The 13,696-nt window shown below is 32.9% G+C and overlaps 1 protein-coding gene across 13 annotated transcripts; it reads left to right on the top strand.

Moving 5' to 3' along the window:
* The first annotated feature begins 715 nt into the window (after positions 1-715).
* On the top strand, positions 716-12,624 carry LOC122316048 (sugar transporter ERD6-like 15). 13 transcript variants are annotated; one of them, XM_043132522.1, is made up of 17 exons: positions 719-1,138; positions 2,346-2,408; positions 3,567-3,716; positions 3,804-3,863; positions 9,272-9,337; positions 9,446-9,511; positions 9,923-9,998; positions 10,081-10,145; positions 10,819-10,905; positions 11,042-11,126; positions 11,224-11,267; positions 11,368-11,430; positions 11,517-11,576; positions 11,853-11,906; positions 12,028-12,087; positions 12,218-12,332; positions 12,418-12,624. In XM_043132522.1, the coding sequence occupies exons 1-17, from the start codon at positions 926-928 to the stop codon at positions 12,540-12,542; spliced, it is 1,452 nt and encodes a 483-aa protein (XP_042988456.1). In that variant the 5' UTR covers positions 719-925; the 3' UTR covers positions 12,543-12,624. The 13 variants fall into 13 exon arrangements, 12 of the variants coding, with proteins under 12 accessions (XP_042988465.1, XP_042988463.1, XP_042988459.1 ...); XM_043132524.1 differs by having other exon boundaries at positions 722-1,138; positions 3,567-3,656; XM_043132528.1 differs by having other exon boundaries at positions 940-1,138; positions 2,335-2,408.
* The last annotated feature ends 1,072 nt before the right edge of the window (positions 12,625-13,696 follow it).

Below are 13,696 nucleotides of genomic sequence, written 5' to 3'. Positions count from 1 at the left end.
TTTTCTACAATAAAATCATTGTCAGTTGTGATGGATCCTACGGACAAAAGTTAATTTTATACTTTTCTCCCCTTGAATTGAGAAACATCGAATAGGAATTAAGTTGGGTTTGGGTATTGAGGTATGTTGTGAATAGTAATGAAAAAATAGGTAAACAGTAATAATAAAATATTAAATAATAATAAAAAATAATGAATAATAATAAAAAATAGTTAAAAATTAATTATAAAATAACGAATAATAATAAAGTATGTTAATAGGAGATGCATCTTTTGTTTGTTTTGTTGTCAGTTGTGAGGCCATGGAAGTTAAAGTTTAAATGCAATCAGCTGTATGTTTGGATATTGAAAGGTGTTTAAAACTGAATTGCACTCAACTGTGTTTAGCCTCCAACGAGTTTTTAATGTATGATTAGTATTATTGTTGTGAACAGTTATATTACCTTTTATTTTTATTTTTATTTTGAAGGCAAGGTTTTGTTGCTGTAAGGCTTTATACTTCCGTGAAGGATGGGATGGGTGAGTGGAAATCAGAGTGCTTCCAAATCAAGCTAGCTTCTAGACTCAGATGGATGAGATTATAAGAAAGTGATTGATACAAATTAATAATTTATTGACAACTTTACCCTAATAATTTCGAAGATAATAGTGTAGTTTGATTCGATTATTTTCTGTTTGATGGACAATGGCCGGGGGTATGGTCAAGTAGAGGGTCTTATCTTTCTGGGTTTGGTGGGATATCTTATCCTGCTTTAAGGTGTTGAAGATATTAAATTGCTGATCTCTCACTCACTTCCACATGACACGCAATTATATAAGCAGCCTAGCTAGCTATTTCATGGTCACGTGTTTAATTTGTTTTGTGTACATTGCCTTGGCTTTCCTCACCTACCCAGCTAGCTGCTGCCTTTCAAACAAACCAAAATATGGAGGAAGAGCAGTCGGTGGCGAAGTTGCCTCTGATTGAAGCAGAGTGCTCTGCTCGTTTAGGGATTAGCAATATTGATTATGATCAAGATCAACATGGTGGTGTTGGCAGCCTCGACAGTGCCGGTGCTCCTGTTGAAACAAGATCGACGGCTGTTCTATGTATTTGCACCTTTGCGGCCGCCTGCGCTGCCTTCACTGGTGGTTGTCTAGTAAGTAGTGCCTTTCTCGTCTTATTTCTATTTTAAGAATATTTAAATTCTAATAATATTAGTTCTATATAAAATTTAAAAAATTTTAAATTATTTTTTTACAATATGTATCTAATTAAATAAAATATTATGACATGTCGTTTTGAAAATTTAGTGACATAGACATCATTTTTAAACATATTAACCATTTAGTGACGTTTGATCGATTATTATTAATTATTAATTCTAAATAATTGTAATGGTAATTATATATAGTGCATTCATATCTAAATAGGGAGTTGCTATTGGGAACGATAAACAACCGAAGGATTCTAACCAATCAGTGCAAATATAATTTTCTTTTTTTCCTTTTATTTCAATCATTTTTTATATACATTTAAATACTTTTGAAAAATTAAAAAAAAAAATCAATTTACTAATAATTATTTTCTTAATTATTAAGTAAAAAAATAAAAAAATCCAATCGGTGAGTTTTATCGATAAAATTTATCAGTTTAAATAGCATTTTCCATCTAAACATAGATCTATACAACCGTAATAACTGCACGTAAATAACTGTCTGAGCATTATGCGGGTTCTAATAGGGTCGTTATTAATTATATACAATATTGGGGTCCCATTAATTAATTAAAACTGAAATTAGTCTTTTTTTTTTTTTTTTGGAGGGGGGAGTGGGGAGGGGAATTTCTATGCACATAGAATTTGAAAAGAAAAAAAAAAAAAACTTCTAATTATAAAAAATAGGTAACTTATTACCCTAGTGATCTTACGCTCTATTTAGGAAAAAAAAAAGTACCAAGAGAAAAAAATTACTGCAATGAAAGAAGAAAAAAAGACTTTAAAAAAAGAGTCAAAGAATGTTTTAAAATTATGAGGAGAGAACCGGATGGGGTTATTAATGCGCCCCAGCCGGATGTGGAACGGTGTATCCTGACCTGCCTACTGACTTGGGTTGTGGACCGATACAAATTGTTGGGGCCAACCTAACCTGGGCTGTAGTCATGCTCTTGGCATTGCTCTATATGAAGTTGGACTAAAAAACAACTAAAACAAAGTTTTTTAAGATTGCAAGCTCTAGGGTTAAGGAATGGTGGCTGATATATAATTAGTCATCAAACCCGAGTAATTCAAATGATTGTCCTGTTTGAGTACTAGTGATATTTGAGCACGTCTAGGTTTATGGTTTGCTTAATTAGTTAATTTGCAGGCGTCATATTCATCATTGGCTGAGTCTGGAATTATAGCTGATTTGGGTCTCACTGTGGCAGAGGTACGTAAATACCATAGTAATATTAATGCTGGATGAAAAATACTTCTATCGCCTAAAAACTTTAATTATGATATTTATATAACTATTTTAGAATTAGTTTTATAACCAATTAATATTAGTGTTCCTTCCTTCATAAAAGATACTATTATTTTTTATTTAAATTTCAAGTTGTACGTACAATACTGTTGTACGCAAATCGTGCAACTTACATATCATTAATCAGAACTCATTTACACACACCATGTATATATATATATATAGAAATTTTATTTGTAGTCTTCAAGTAGAAACTATATATGCAGGCCCTTTATTAAATGAGAAAAAATATCATTTTAGGAGAGATATTTTTATTATTTTAAAAAATTTTAAAGATAAAATTACCTAGGCCTGTATTGTAATCCCTAAATGGGGACTGCATGTAATATTACTCTTTTTCTTATTATATATATACAGTCTTAGAAAGTATAAACTTGATCATTCATTTTTTTTAAAAGAAGAAAAATTTGAGACTTTGATCTACGTGAAAAAAATAATTTTTTTATGATAAATATATTTTGTTAAAAAAGAGTGTACGAGATTTAATAATTTCTAAAAATATATCTAATATTACTCTATGTAGACAGGTTGTTTTTGAAGGTTAGAGCATTGGCAACGTCAATGACTCATCAAATTATAGTCAATAGTGTCAATATTTGGTCTACATTGGAATAGCCAAAGCTTGAGTTTTGGGCTATAGTATTTTCATCTATTTCTTTAAATTTGGCCAGTCACTATTCGTCTTCTAAATATTATTTTATTGATTAAAATATTCTCAAATGTATTTTTTGGATAATTAGGTTGAAAAAAAATAGTTAAAAAATAATAATTTTAAATAAAAATTAAATTACCAATTAATATATAGTGTATTTGCAAAATATTAAAAAAAATTAAAATTAAAAAAATTATTATTAAAATATATAATATTATATTATTATTTTGAATTTTAACTTTAGCCAAAAATTTTAATTTTAATAAAATTTTAGACTTAGTTAATGTGCTTGTTTCCAATTAATAAAGGCATGACAACAGTAGTAGTTAGCGTTGTTATATAGTTGATGACTTTCTTTAATTAATTCCCCTCGAGTGCTCATACATCGCTTGGATGTGTGGTGCATGCAGTACTCGGTTTTTGGTTCAATAATGACAGGGGGAGCAATGCTTGGCGCCGTAATAAGTGGGAGGATGACAGATTTCATTGGTCGTAGACGTGTATGCATGTTCTTCAAATATACAATCCCTCTTCTGCTGGAATATATGAATAATATTAAGGCAACTGTTGCATTTTAATTTACTCATAAATAATTCTATATATATAAAAATCTTCTCATAACATTTTTTATTTTTTTTTTCTCGCAGACATTATGGGTTTTGGACATATTCTACATCGTAGGCTGGCTTGCCATTATTTTCGCTGAGGTTTCAGAATCTACTATTTTTCCTTTATTTTTTTTTTAAACAATAATGACTGATCTCATTAAAATCAAGGCACTAAAGCAAGAATATAAGAAAGAGAGTTCTCCAGTTAAACAACCTCTTCAGTAAGGAGTAAAGCATCTCGAGCTAGGACATAAGCCACATTTCTTAAATTTCTAGGTACATGCATAATGCACCATTGAGGCACTTTCCTTAGAATGAGTTTAATATCCCTAATCATCAACCCTGTAGAGGATCAAGTCTCTTGAGGGTTCTTTACAGCATTGACCACCACTTGAGAACCCTTTCTAGAAGCACTTTAGACAATCCCAATTCATTATATGGCAATGAAGCTTTTAGTAGAGCAAAGGTTTCCCCTAGTTGAGGGTCTAGAAAGAGGTCAAGGGAAGATCTAAGAGTAGCGAAAACCTTACATCCTAATCCTTGATCACAACCCCAATGCCACCCTTACAATTGATCTTATCAATGGCAGTATCCCAATTGACCTTGTATTAATGACCCTGAGGAGGAGCTGTCCACTGCTGAACTGAAATGTTTTCCTCCCTTGGCATGGACCTTGCAAACTGGTTAGCAAGTTGGAAATCAGAAATAAGTAGATGGGCTTGCGAGATCAAAGCATTTGGAGAGGTGAACACCTCTTCCAAGACGGAACAATTCTTTCCTTTCCATAGATGGTGAGTTGTCACAGCAAACAGTTCTAGGTCCTTCCAAAGCAAAGTGGAAACAACTGCATGAGAAGGTCCAAGAATGAGAAAACCCCTGTAGAGCTTTTTTGCAATTTTCTTGAGCAAGAGCCCCATACATCTTGGGCTACCCTATAGTTCCATAGAGAATGAGCCACTGTTTTAGGATCCCCATAGCATATGGGGCAGTTGGGAGAGTCTAATACTCTTCTCTTGAATAGGTTTAATTTAGTAGGAAGGGCCCTGTGGCTAACTTTCCATAGGAAGACTTTGATTGCATTTGGAACCTTCAATTTCCATAGTTTAGACCATAGGTCTACACTAGGATTAATACTCGAGGATTGGCCCATTGTGTAGTTAATGAGGTTAACTTGCAGATGGTAGGCACTCTTCATAAAGAATTTGCCATCAGAGGTACATCTCCATGTAAGCTTGTTTGCACTATTGATTAGACTAAGGGGCATTCCATTGATCATCTCATATTCAAAATCAATAAATAGCTCTTTCAGTAAGGAGTGGTTCCTTGCTGAGTATTAGCATCTATAAGGTCCTTAACTAAAGCATCTTTGTCTAGCATACTCACATGAGATTGAATGCTGAATGAAGAAGCCTTTGGTATCCATTTGTGCTTCCATATTTTGACTAACTCCCCATTACCTATTTTCCAAATCAGATCCTCACTCAAGACTTATTGAGCTACCAAGAAGCTTTTCCATAGAAAGGATCCATTGTAGCTAGCTTTTGCGCTTAAGAACTCAAACTTTGGAAAAATACTTAGCCTTCAGAACTCTTGGTGCTAGAGAATGGGAATGCTGAATTAGTCTCTACTCCTGTTTGGCTAGTAATGCCAAGTTAAATTTCTCGAACTCCCTGAAACCCAGGCCCCTAACACACTTTGCTTTTTCTAGTTGCTGCCACTTGAGGCAGTGAATTTTGGATTTGTCATATTTAAGACCCCACCAGAAATTTTTCACGATTCTGGTAATCTCTTTAATAAATGGTTTTGGGACTTTGAATAGGCCCATGCTGTAGGTGTGGATTGCTTGGATCACTGACTTTAGGAGAGTCTATTTTCCTACTTGGGACAGGAATTTCATTTTTCAAATTGCATACTTTGCTTTTAATCTTGTCAAGGATGGAGTTGAAAGTCTTAGACTTGTGTTTGCCCATATATGATGGTAAACTAAATAGGTCTCATAAGAGTTGGAAGCCCTCACTCCAATGGTAGCGAATAGAATATCTTTTACTTCTGATATGGTATTACTGCTAAAGAAGATGGAGGTTTTTTCTCTATTTAACCTCTGACCAGAGACTTGCTCATAGGTTTTGTAGAGTCTGCTCCATTCTAATAAATTTGCTTTGCAAAAAAACAAGGAACTCAGCATGATTAAGAATTGAGCTGAGGGCTTCATCACATAAAAGGAAAAGATAAAGGGTGAGAGGATCCCCTTGTTTGATTCCTCTAGAAGGATGGAACTTCTGTTGAGGGGCACCATTTATGAGAAGAGCATAGTTTACTGAGGAAATACACTGCATGATCAGAGAGACCCATCTGCTGCATGACAGCTTCTAAAAAGTCACACTCAACTCGATCATATGTCTTGCTCATATCCAATTTTAGAGACATACAGCCTTCATTTTGTCCCTTACATTCTAGTCTTCATAGTATGAAGAGCCTCATAAGCCACAATAACATTATCCGAGTTAGTCTACTACGAATGAATGCACTTTGAGTTGGGGAAATTATCATAGGTAGGATCCCTTTTCACTACATTCACTAGATCTTTACCAACCGGTCCCAATGGTCTTTGTAAAAAATAGCAGGGAACCCATCAAGCCCTGGGAAGCTAAGAGGACTCATTTCAAAGATAGCCTGTTTAATCTCTCCAGTTGTGAAATCAGAGAGTAACTGGTCATTCATTTCAGTAGTCACTACTTTCTTGAGATGAACTATACTGTCTTTGATCCCTTGAAGCAGAGAGGTGGAAAATAGGTTAATGTAATAGGCCTGAAACAGGTCAAGTCACTAACTTCCTTAGGCTATGAGGCTAGCACCCCATCATCCCTAAAAATACTTAGAATTAAGTTGGACTTCTTCCTCTGGCTAGCACAATAGTGAAATATCACTCAATCAACACTCCTCTAGAGCTTTCCTAAAAAGTTCCATTTGTCTATAAGGTCTTAGAGCAGCACCAACATTTGCATCTTGAGATGTGATCTCATTGAAATCCCCCATACATAGCCAATGTACTTGATCATTTGGGATTATCTGCCTCAAAAGGTTCCAATTTTCCATCCTCTTAGCAACCAAGGGGTTATCATAAGACCAGTCAAGAGCCACTTGTGATCCCAATCCTTCACTTGCATCTCCAAGGATATATGGCTCTGGGAATAATTGACAAGTTTTGCTACAATAACATCTATCCACATCACTGCCAAACCACCACTCCTCCCCAAACTATCTACTACAAAACTATGTTCAAATCTCAATTTATTGCAGATGGGTTCCTTTTTTTGTCTTTTGCATTTAGTTTCAATAAGAATAACAACACTGTGAGACTTTTCTTTCACCAATAGGATGAAACTCACAAACTGAAGTGAAAGGTCAACTTGTATGCTTTTTGACTCAGCCGTTTCATGCTCTATTTGAGGATCAGACAGCTTGGCAAGATCCAAAGAACCAGAGGCCTGCCTACCTTCTTCCATGTCTATACTTGCTACTGGCTCCTTTCCTTTTTGGGTAATGTCCTCTTGTATTGCCCTAACTACACCTTTTGACACTTCTCACATCTTTGGAACTGGACCAATCTCTTCCATGGCTCATTTGAATGAGAAGGTTTTGAATGGGGGATTCACCCTCAACCAAGGGCCATACTGCAGCTTATGCTTGCCATCCCCATGAGTCTCTGATTTGCCCTCTTCTGGCACCCCTGGTTCAGGTATTGGAGAAGGCCACAGTGGAAGCAAAAACTAAGGAGTCTCCCATACTCGAGAGGAATCCATAATCTTTTCTCCCCAAGCATAAAAATCTCCCTCTGGGCAGTGGTTTGGACAACTCTAACAAAACTTTCACACGTAGAAATTTGCTCCAATTTGTTCCATAACCTTCTATATCAACTGACAGCACCTCTCCTGTTGTAGCCCCAAGTTGTTGCCCTACATTCTTGGTCATTCCTATGAAAGGAATATCATAAAACTAAACCCAAAAAAGCTCAATAGTAAACTGGATATCTCGAGGAACTACTAAACCATCATACTCTTGGAGCCAGATCAAGAACTTTTCAAAAGACCATGGTCTACGCTGCAAGGCAGAGTCCTTGTTTTCCTTGAAATGAAACTAGACCAAAAACCTATTCCACCCAACCTCTCTGAGAAAGATACGTCCCTCTACATGCCATAGTTTCAGCATGGTGGCATGAAAAGCTCCTTGGTTAATCTCTCTGTCTGAGACCACCAACGCAACTAGGCATTTCTGGACTGTCTCGGTAGACAGGAACAAGTTTTCCTTGCCAACAACCACTTCTTGCCTTTCTTCCTAAGTGAGTGTTAAGACTTCACATAATTTAGTAATCTCATCCTCACTGCCCCTTCCCTCTACAAACATGGTGTCCGAAAGACAATGCTCTAAATCCACTAGGAACTAGAGAGAAAACCTCGCCCTTCAAAGGAGAGGAACCGTAATGGGTAGTTGCATTCCTACTTCTCTTTTTACTCTTTTTCCTTTATTGATGTCATAGGCGACTACTACTCAATTTGGTCATTAGACATTAGAAGTAGACATTAATGGATCGTAAACAAGTGAAAACGAAATCATAATGTGCATGCTCGCACGTGACGTCTAAATTTTAAGAAAACTCTTATTTACAAGTCAGTGGATAACAATAAAATATTTCTATATTATAATTAATTTGATTTGAAATAAAAATTTTAAAATTTAAATTTTATAAATTAAATCTTACCATATATATATAAGTGATGTGGATAGTGTATTCTTTACATCGATTTAAAAATAAAATAACTCAAATTTTAGATACATGATTAATTACAATATACTTTATTATTGATCATTTAATATCTAATTATATATTAAGACAAATAAAAAAAAAATTGGCGTGACATAATTTTAACAATTAATGGGCACAACATCTTTAAAACTTTTATTTTTTTGAGAAATTCGTTGTGTAAAATTGTGACCTTTTGTAGAGTAATATGATGCACGTCAACCTCTTATATATATATATATATATATATATAAAAGAGGGTTGGCATTCATTAATGAAAATGTAATTATCCAAAAAAATAATATTTCTTTCCAATTTTATTGTCTGTAAAATTACAGATAATACAAAACTAGTATGTACTGCCAAAATCAGCATAGATGAACAACAATGTTAAAACTTAAAATTAAGTTGCGGTTAGGATAGTGAGATGAGACGAGATAGTTTTATATGAAAGTTGAATAAAATATTATTATTATTTTAAAAATTTAAAAATTTGAATTGTTTATTATATATTGTGTGGAAATTTAAACGTATAAGTTGTAATGATGAGATGAAATGAAATATTTTTACTATTCAAACGGGATGTAACACGTATTTTGATCTTTGTTGCTTTGAATCTTACGTAGATTCTCATTTTCATGAATCACTTGTACTTCCTTCCAATTCATAATGTACTGCAATTGATCAAATGCTTTGTGAATTGAAGGGCGCTTGGTTGCTCGACCTTGGAAGACTGTCGCTGGGAATTGGGTTTGGGCTTACTTGTTATGTGGTACGTTGTAAATGCAGTTGTAAGGTTTTGGTTTTTCATAATACTTTCATATCAAAATGATTGTGATATTGATTAGTTAATGGCATCCCACACTCATGTCAATTACAGGGACCTGTATATCTTGCAGAAATAACACCAAAGAATGTAAGAGGACTACTAATGTCAATCAGTCAGGTATTTAATTTATACCATTATATATATAATATATATATATATATATATATATATGAAAAATAATTTGTGGAAATATAAACGACATATAAATTCCATACGTCACTATACGAAAACTGTTCAGTTATTACCAGTTATTTCCTATTAAAATGAGTCTGTTTTAACATAAAATAATTATTTTTTGTGAAAAATAATTGAGCAATTTTCTTGTAGTGCGTGTAAGCCTAAGACATGCAAGTCATTGGAAAAATATGAGTTTCTACATTTCGCATATTTTTAAAAAATTTACACAGAATTATTTGCATGAATTGTATCTAATATTACTTTTTATTTATTGCAATAATAATATTTTGAAGTCTCTTTGTTTTGTGGGATATATTAATGCATGCTGAACAATGATTGAGTGATATGCAGTCAATGACTGGTTATGGTGCTTCTTTCACGTTTTTAGTCGGTTCTTTCGTCACCTGGCGTTCTTTGGCCATAATCGGTAGATTTCTTTGCCTTTCGTACTTACAGTTGATAGCAATATATACTTGATCCATAAAAAATTTCATGTTGATCTTGATCAGGTTGTATTCCGAGTCTGTTACTGCTCCTTGCTCTATTTTTCATTCCAGAGTCTCCTAGATGGTTGGTGAGTTTAATTAATTATTGGGATTAATTTTTACAATATTTTTAATTTAATTGATCAGTAAATTAGATGACTTAGAGTTCTTGAGGTTTTAAATATTTGTGGAATCAAAACAAGTCAACTGCAACGTCAAAAAAAAAAAAAAAAAAAAATTACAATGTAATCAATTAATATGAAATGCAGGCCTTTGGGTGAACGATAGAGCAAAATTAGGTATTCATGAAACATGAGGTGTTTTTTTTTTTTTTTTTTAAACACCAAATGGTGTCTTAATTCTCATCAATAATGGTATTTCTTCAACAACTAGCTAGATGTGTCTCCAATCCAAGTGTGTCATTTTTTTAAAATATTTTTTCATGTGAAACTCCAATATTTATAACAATCAAACAATGGTCCAAGCTGCTCTCATATTTGAGCTTAGAGAAATGCTTTAGCCAACTAAAAATCTCAAGTAAACTCACAAACTGATCATATAGATTGATAAAAAAAAGAGAATTGAGGTTGCAATCATGTACAATAAATATATAAAACATATGATTAATTTATGAAAAAATGTTCCTAAAGCTTTGTTGACTCTTGATTCGTCACTTGTACATGATACTGAAACTCGATCTTTATATTCATGGTATTACCGCATTAATTAGTTGATGCATGCCAGGTTATTATTGTTTTATAGGATTATATCGAAAACCAGCGTCTTCAACAGAACTCCGACGACAATGTCCTCAACTTGTTTAGGCGAAAATATCTTCATATAGTCATTGTGAGCAGCATTTATTAGTCAATCGACCTATATTTATATATATATATATATATATATATATATATATGTATTTCTCCTTTAATTTGTACTACCATTATTTGTTTAGTCAATGGATATGACTCCAAATATTTTACAGATTGGAGTTGGGCTGATGGTAGTGCAAACATCAGATGGCCTATGTGGATTTCTGTTTTATATGAGTGAAATTTTTGATTCAGCTGGTAAAAAACATTGACATTACCAGCTCTTAGAATATTAAAAAAAAGAACAAAACTCATGCTCCCATATCAAAGTTGTTTTTTTGTTTGTTTGTGACAGGTATCTCTAGTACACTGGGGTTTATCCTGGTTGCTGTTGTTCAGGTTGATCTTATAGGATCCTTTTAGTTTTAGTTTAAATAGTTGGATTGATTCGTTTGGTGAGTTTCTCTGAAAATGGAGATGACATTAATTTTCTCTGCAGATTCCTTCATTTGTTTTGACTGCAGCACTGATAGATAAATTTGGAAGACGAACGTTGTTAATGGTTAGATTAGACATATAAATCTCTTTATCAGTTTTCAACGTAGTTGGCCAAAGAATTTTGACTAATATGCAAATATGTTAATGCAGGCTTCTGCAACTGGGCAATGCTTAGGCTGCTTCCTCACCGGATTATCCTACTTCTTGCAGGTATATAAATTCGAAGGTATATATTGTGATACCCCATATGATAAGTGAGGATAGGTGGTGTATGAGATCCCACATTATTTGAGAATGAGAAGTTCTAACTCTTTTTAAAGTTTTAATGGGGTTCCAATTATATCATTGATTAGTCCATTTAGAGTATATGTCATACGGTTGAAGCCTTCTCTTAGGGCGTTACATATATATTGATTGAAGATAGAAAACTGTTGTATGTTTTGAATATATATATATATATATATATATATATATGACCATAATCAGGATGTTGACTGGTGGAAAGAAGCAAGTCCCATTTTGGCACTGATAGGAGTTTTGGTATGCAAATTTATTTGACAAACAACATTTCAATCTATCATTTTTTAAATCTCTCTCCTTTCATTTAGTCAATACTAAAGAATTGGGCAAGAAAGTGAAAATACCACTCTGTTTTTACTAGGTATATATGGGATCTTACGCATTTGGCATGGCTCAAATACCATGGATTGTGGTGTCAGAGGTTAGATTATGCTATAAATATATATATATATATATATATATATATATATATATATATATATATATATATTTATGTTCTGTTAATGTTATATCTCTTTTTGTTTTTATTAATGGTTTGTTCTATTCTTCAGATACTTCCAATAAATGTAAAGGGTTCAGCTGGAACCCTTTGCAATCTAGTGAATTGGTTTTGTTCTTGGGTGGTTTCATACACTTTTAACTATTCATTCTCCTGGAGCCCAACAGGTGAATGCTTGCCTCTTGATCACTTATGTCTTAATTCCAATGTGTCATGCACAGTTCTTACGGGGAATATTGCTTTTTTTTTCAGGAACATTTTTCATATATGCGGGCATGTGTGGTTTTGGGGTTGCTTTCATCGCAAAGCTAGTGCCAGAGACTAAAGGGCGCACATTGGAAGAAATACATGCATCGCTGACTCATATTATGCAGTGAGAAACATTAATCAAGGGCCATGAAAATTGATAAAAAGTTATTCAATAATTTTATAACATAATCGTGAACTTTTGTTTATGAATTCAACATGCATATAGCGCGCTTTCAGCTTCTGCACATTTTTATCTTCATTTTATGCTCAATCATATAACCTCAAGCAAGATTTTTATAATTAAATTAAGTCATACTTATTTATTCAGACTTTGCTGTAGTTATCATGCAAACCTTTAGGATAGTTGGTATTACATTATTCTCAAGGAGTGCACAAAAATCATATATGATCTGCAAGGACTTACTTGGGAGAGAAAGAAGACTCGTGCAACATTACCGGTACTAATACCATAAAGAGGTGCACTGAAAAACCTTTTGTGCTAGTCTATAATGTCCTCAACACTTTTACTACATATTGAATTATAATGTCGTCACTAGCCAAATATATTAGCAAGTTTTAGAGAGTATGTATTTATCTGTGAGTTAAGTTTTTCTAACAATAACCTGTATAAGTACTTCTTAAGTTGACATGTTCAACCACCTACTTCATTAATTTTCATTTTAATTAAATGATTATAAAATAAAGCACTTATATTTTTTTAAAAAAAGAATTGAAAATGCATGCAAATAAATATGAAGTAATTTTGAGTTTGAAAGATTTGTTAATCTTCCCCTTCGATCCATTCCTATCTTAAATTATAATCATAAGGCATAAACTTTTGTTACTTGAGTTTAAAAGAAAATTAAAGGTCATATATGTGATCTACAAATATTAAGTAATTTCGAATTTTAATGTATAGTTTGTAAATTATTGTTACACTTCTTTTATATATATATATATATATATATATATATTAGTAGATATATTATTTTTTATTAAAATTATTTGATCTGATTTACCTATTTTTAAAAAATTAATTAAGAGAAATTAAGGACTATATATATAAAAACATTAATTAAACTAAGAAAGCCAGAATTAGTTTCCACGTGATGGACAAACATTAATTAAATATAATATTAGTCGCATCTCAGGTTGTAAGGAAAATAATAGAACCTTGACCATCAACACGGCGCGGTTTGATTACCGGATACTTAACATCTTATCTTACATTATTAGTGCATAAACAGTACGTGAATACTGTATAATTAAGTTCTTTATAAAA

This window comes from Carya illinoinensis, chromosome 7 (genome assembly GCF_018687715.1).
Source record: "Carya illinoinensis cultivar Pawnee chromosome 7, C.illinoinensisPawnee_v1, whole genome shotgun sequence".
In the NCBI taxonomy this organism is placed as follows: Eukaryota; Viridiplantae; Streptophyta; class Magnoliopsida; order Fagales; family Juglandaceae; genus Carya; species Carya illinoinensis.
This window is presented reverse-complemented; position numbering and strand designations above follow the sequence as displayed.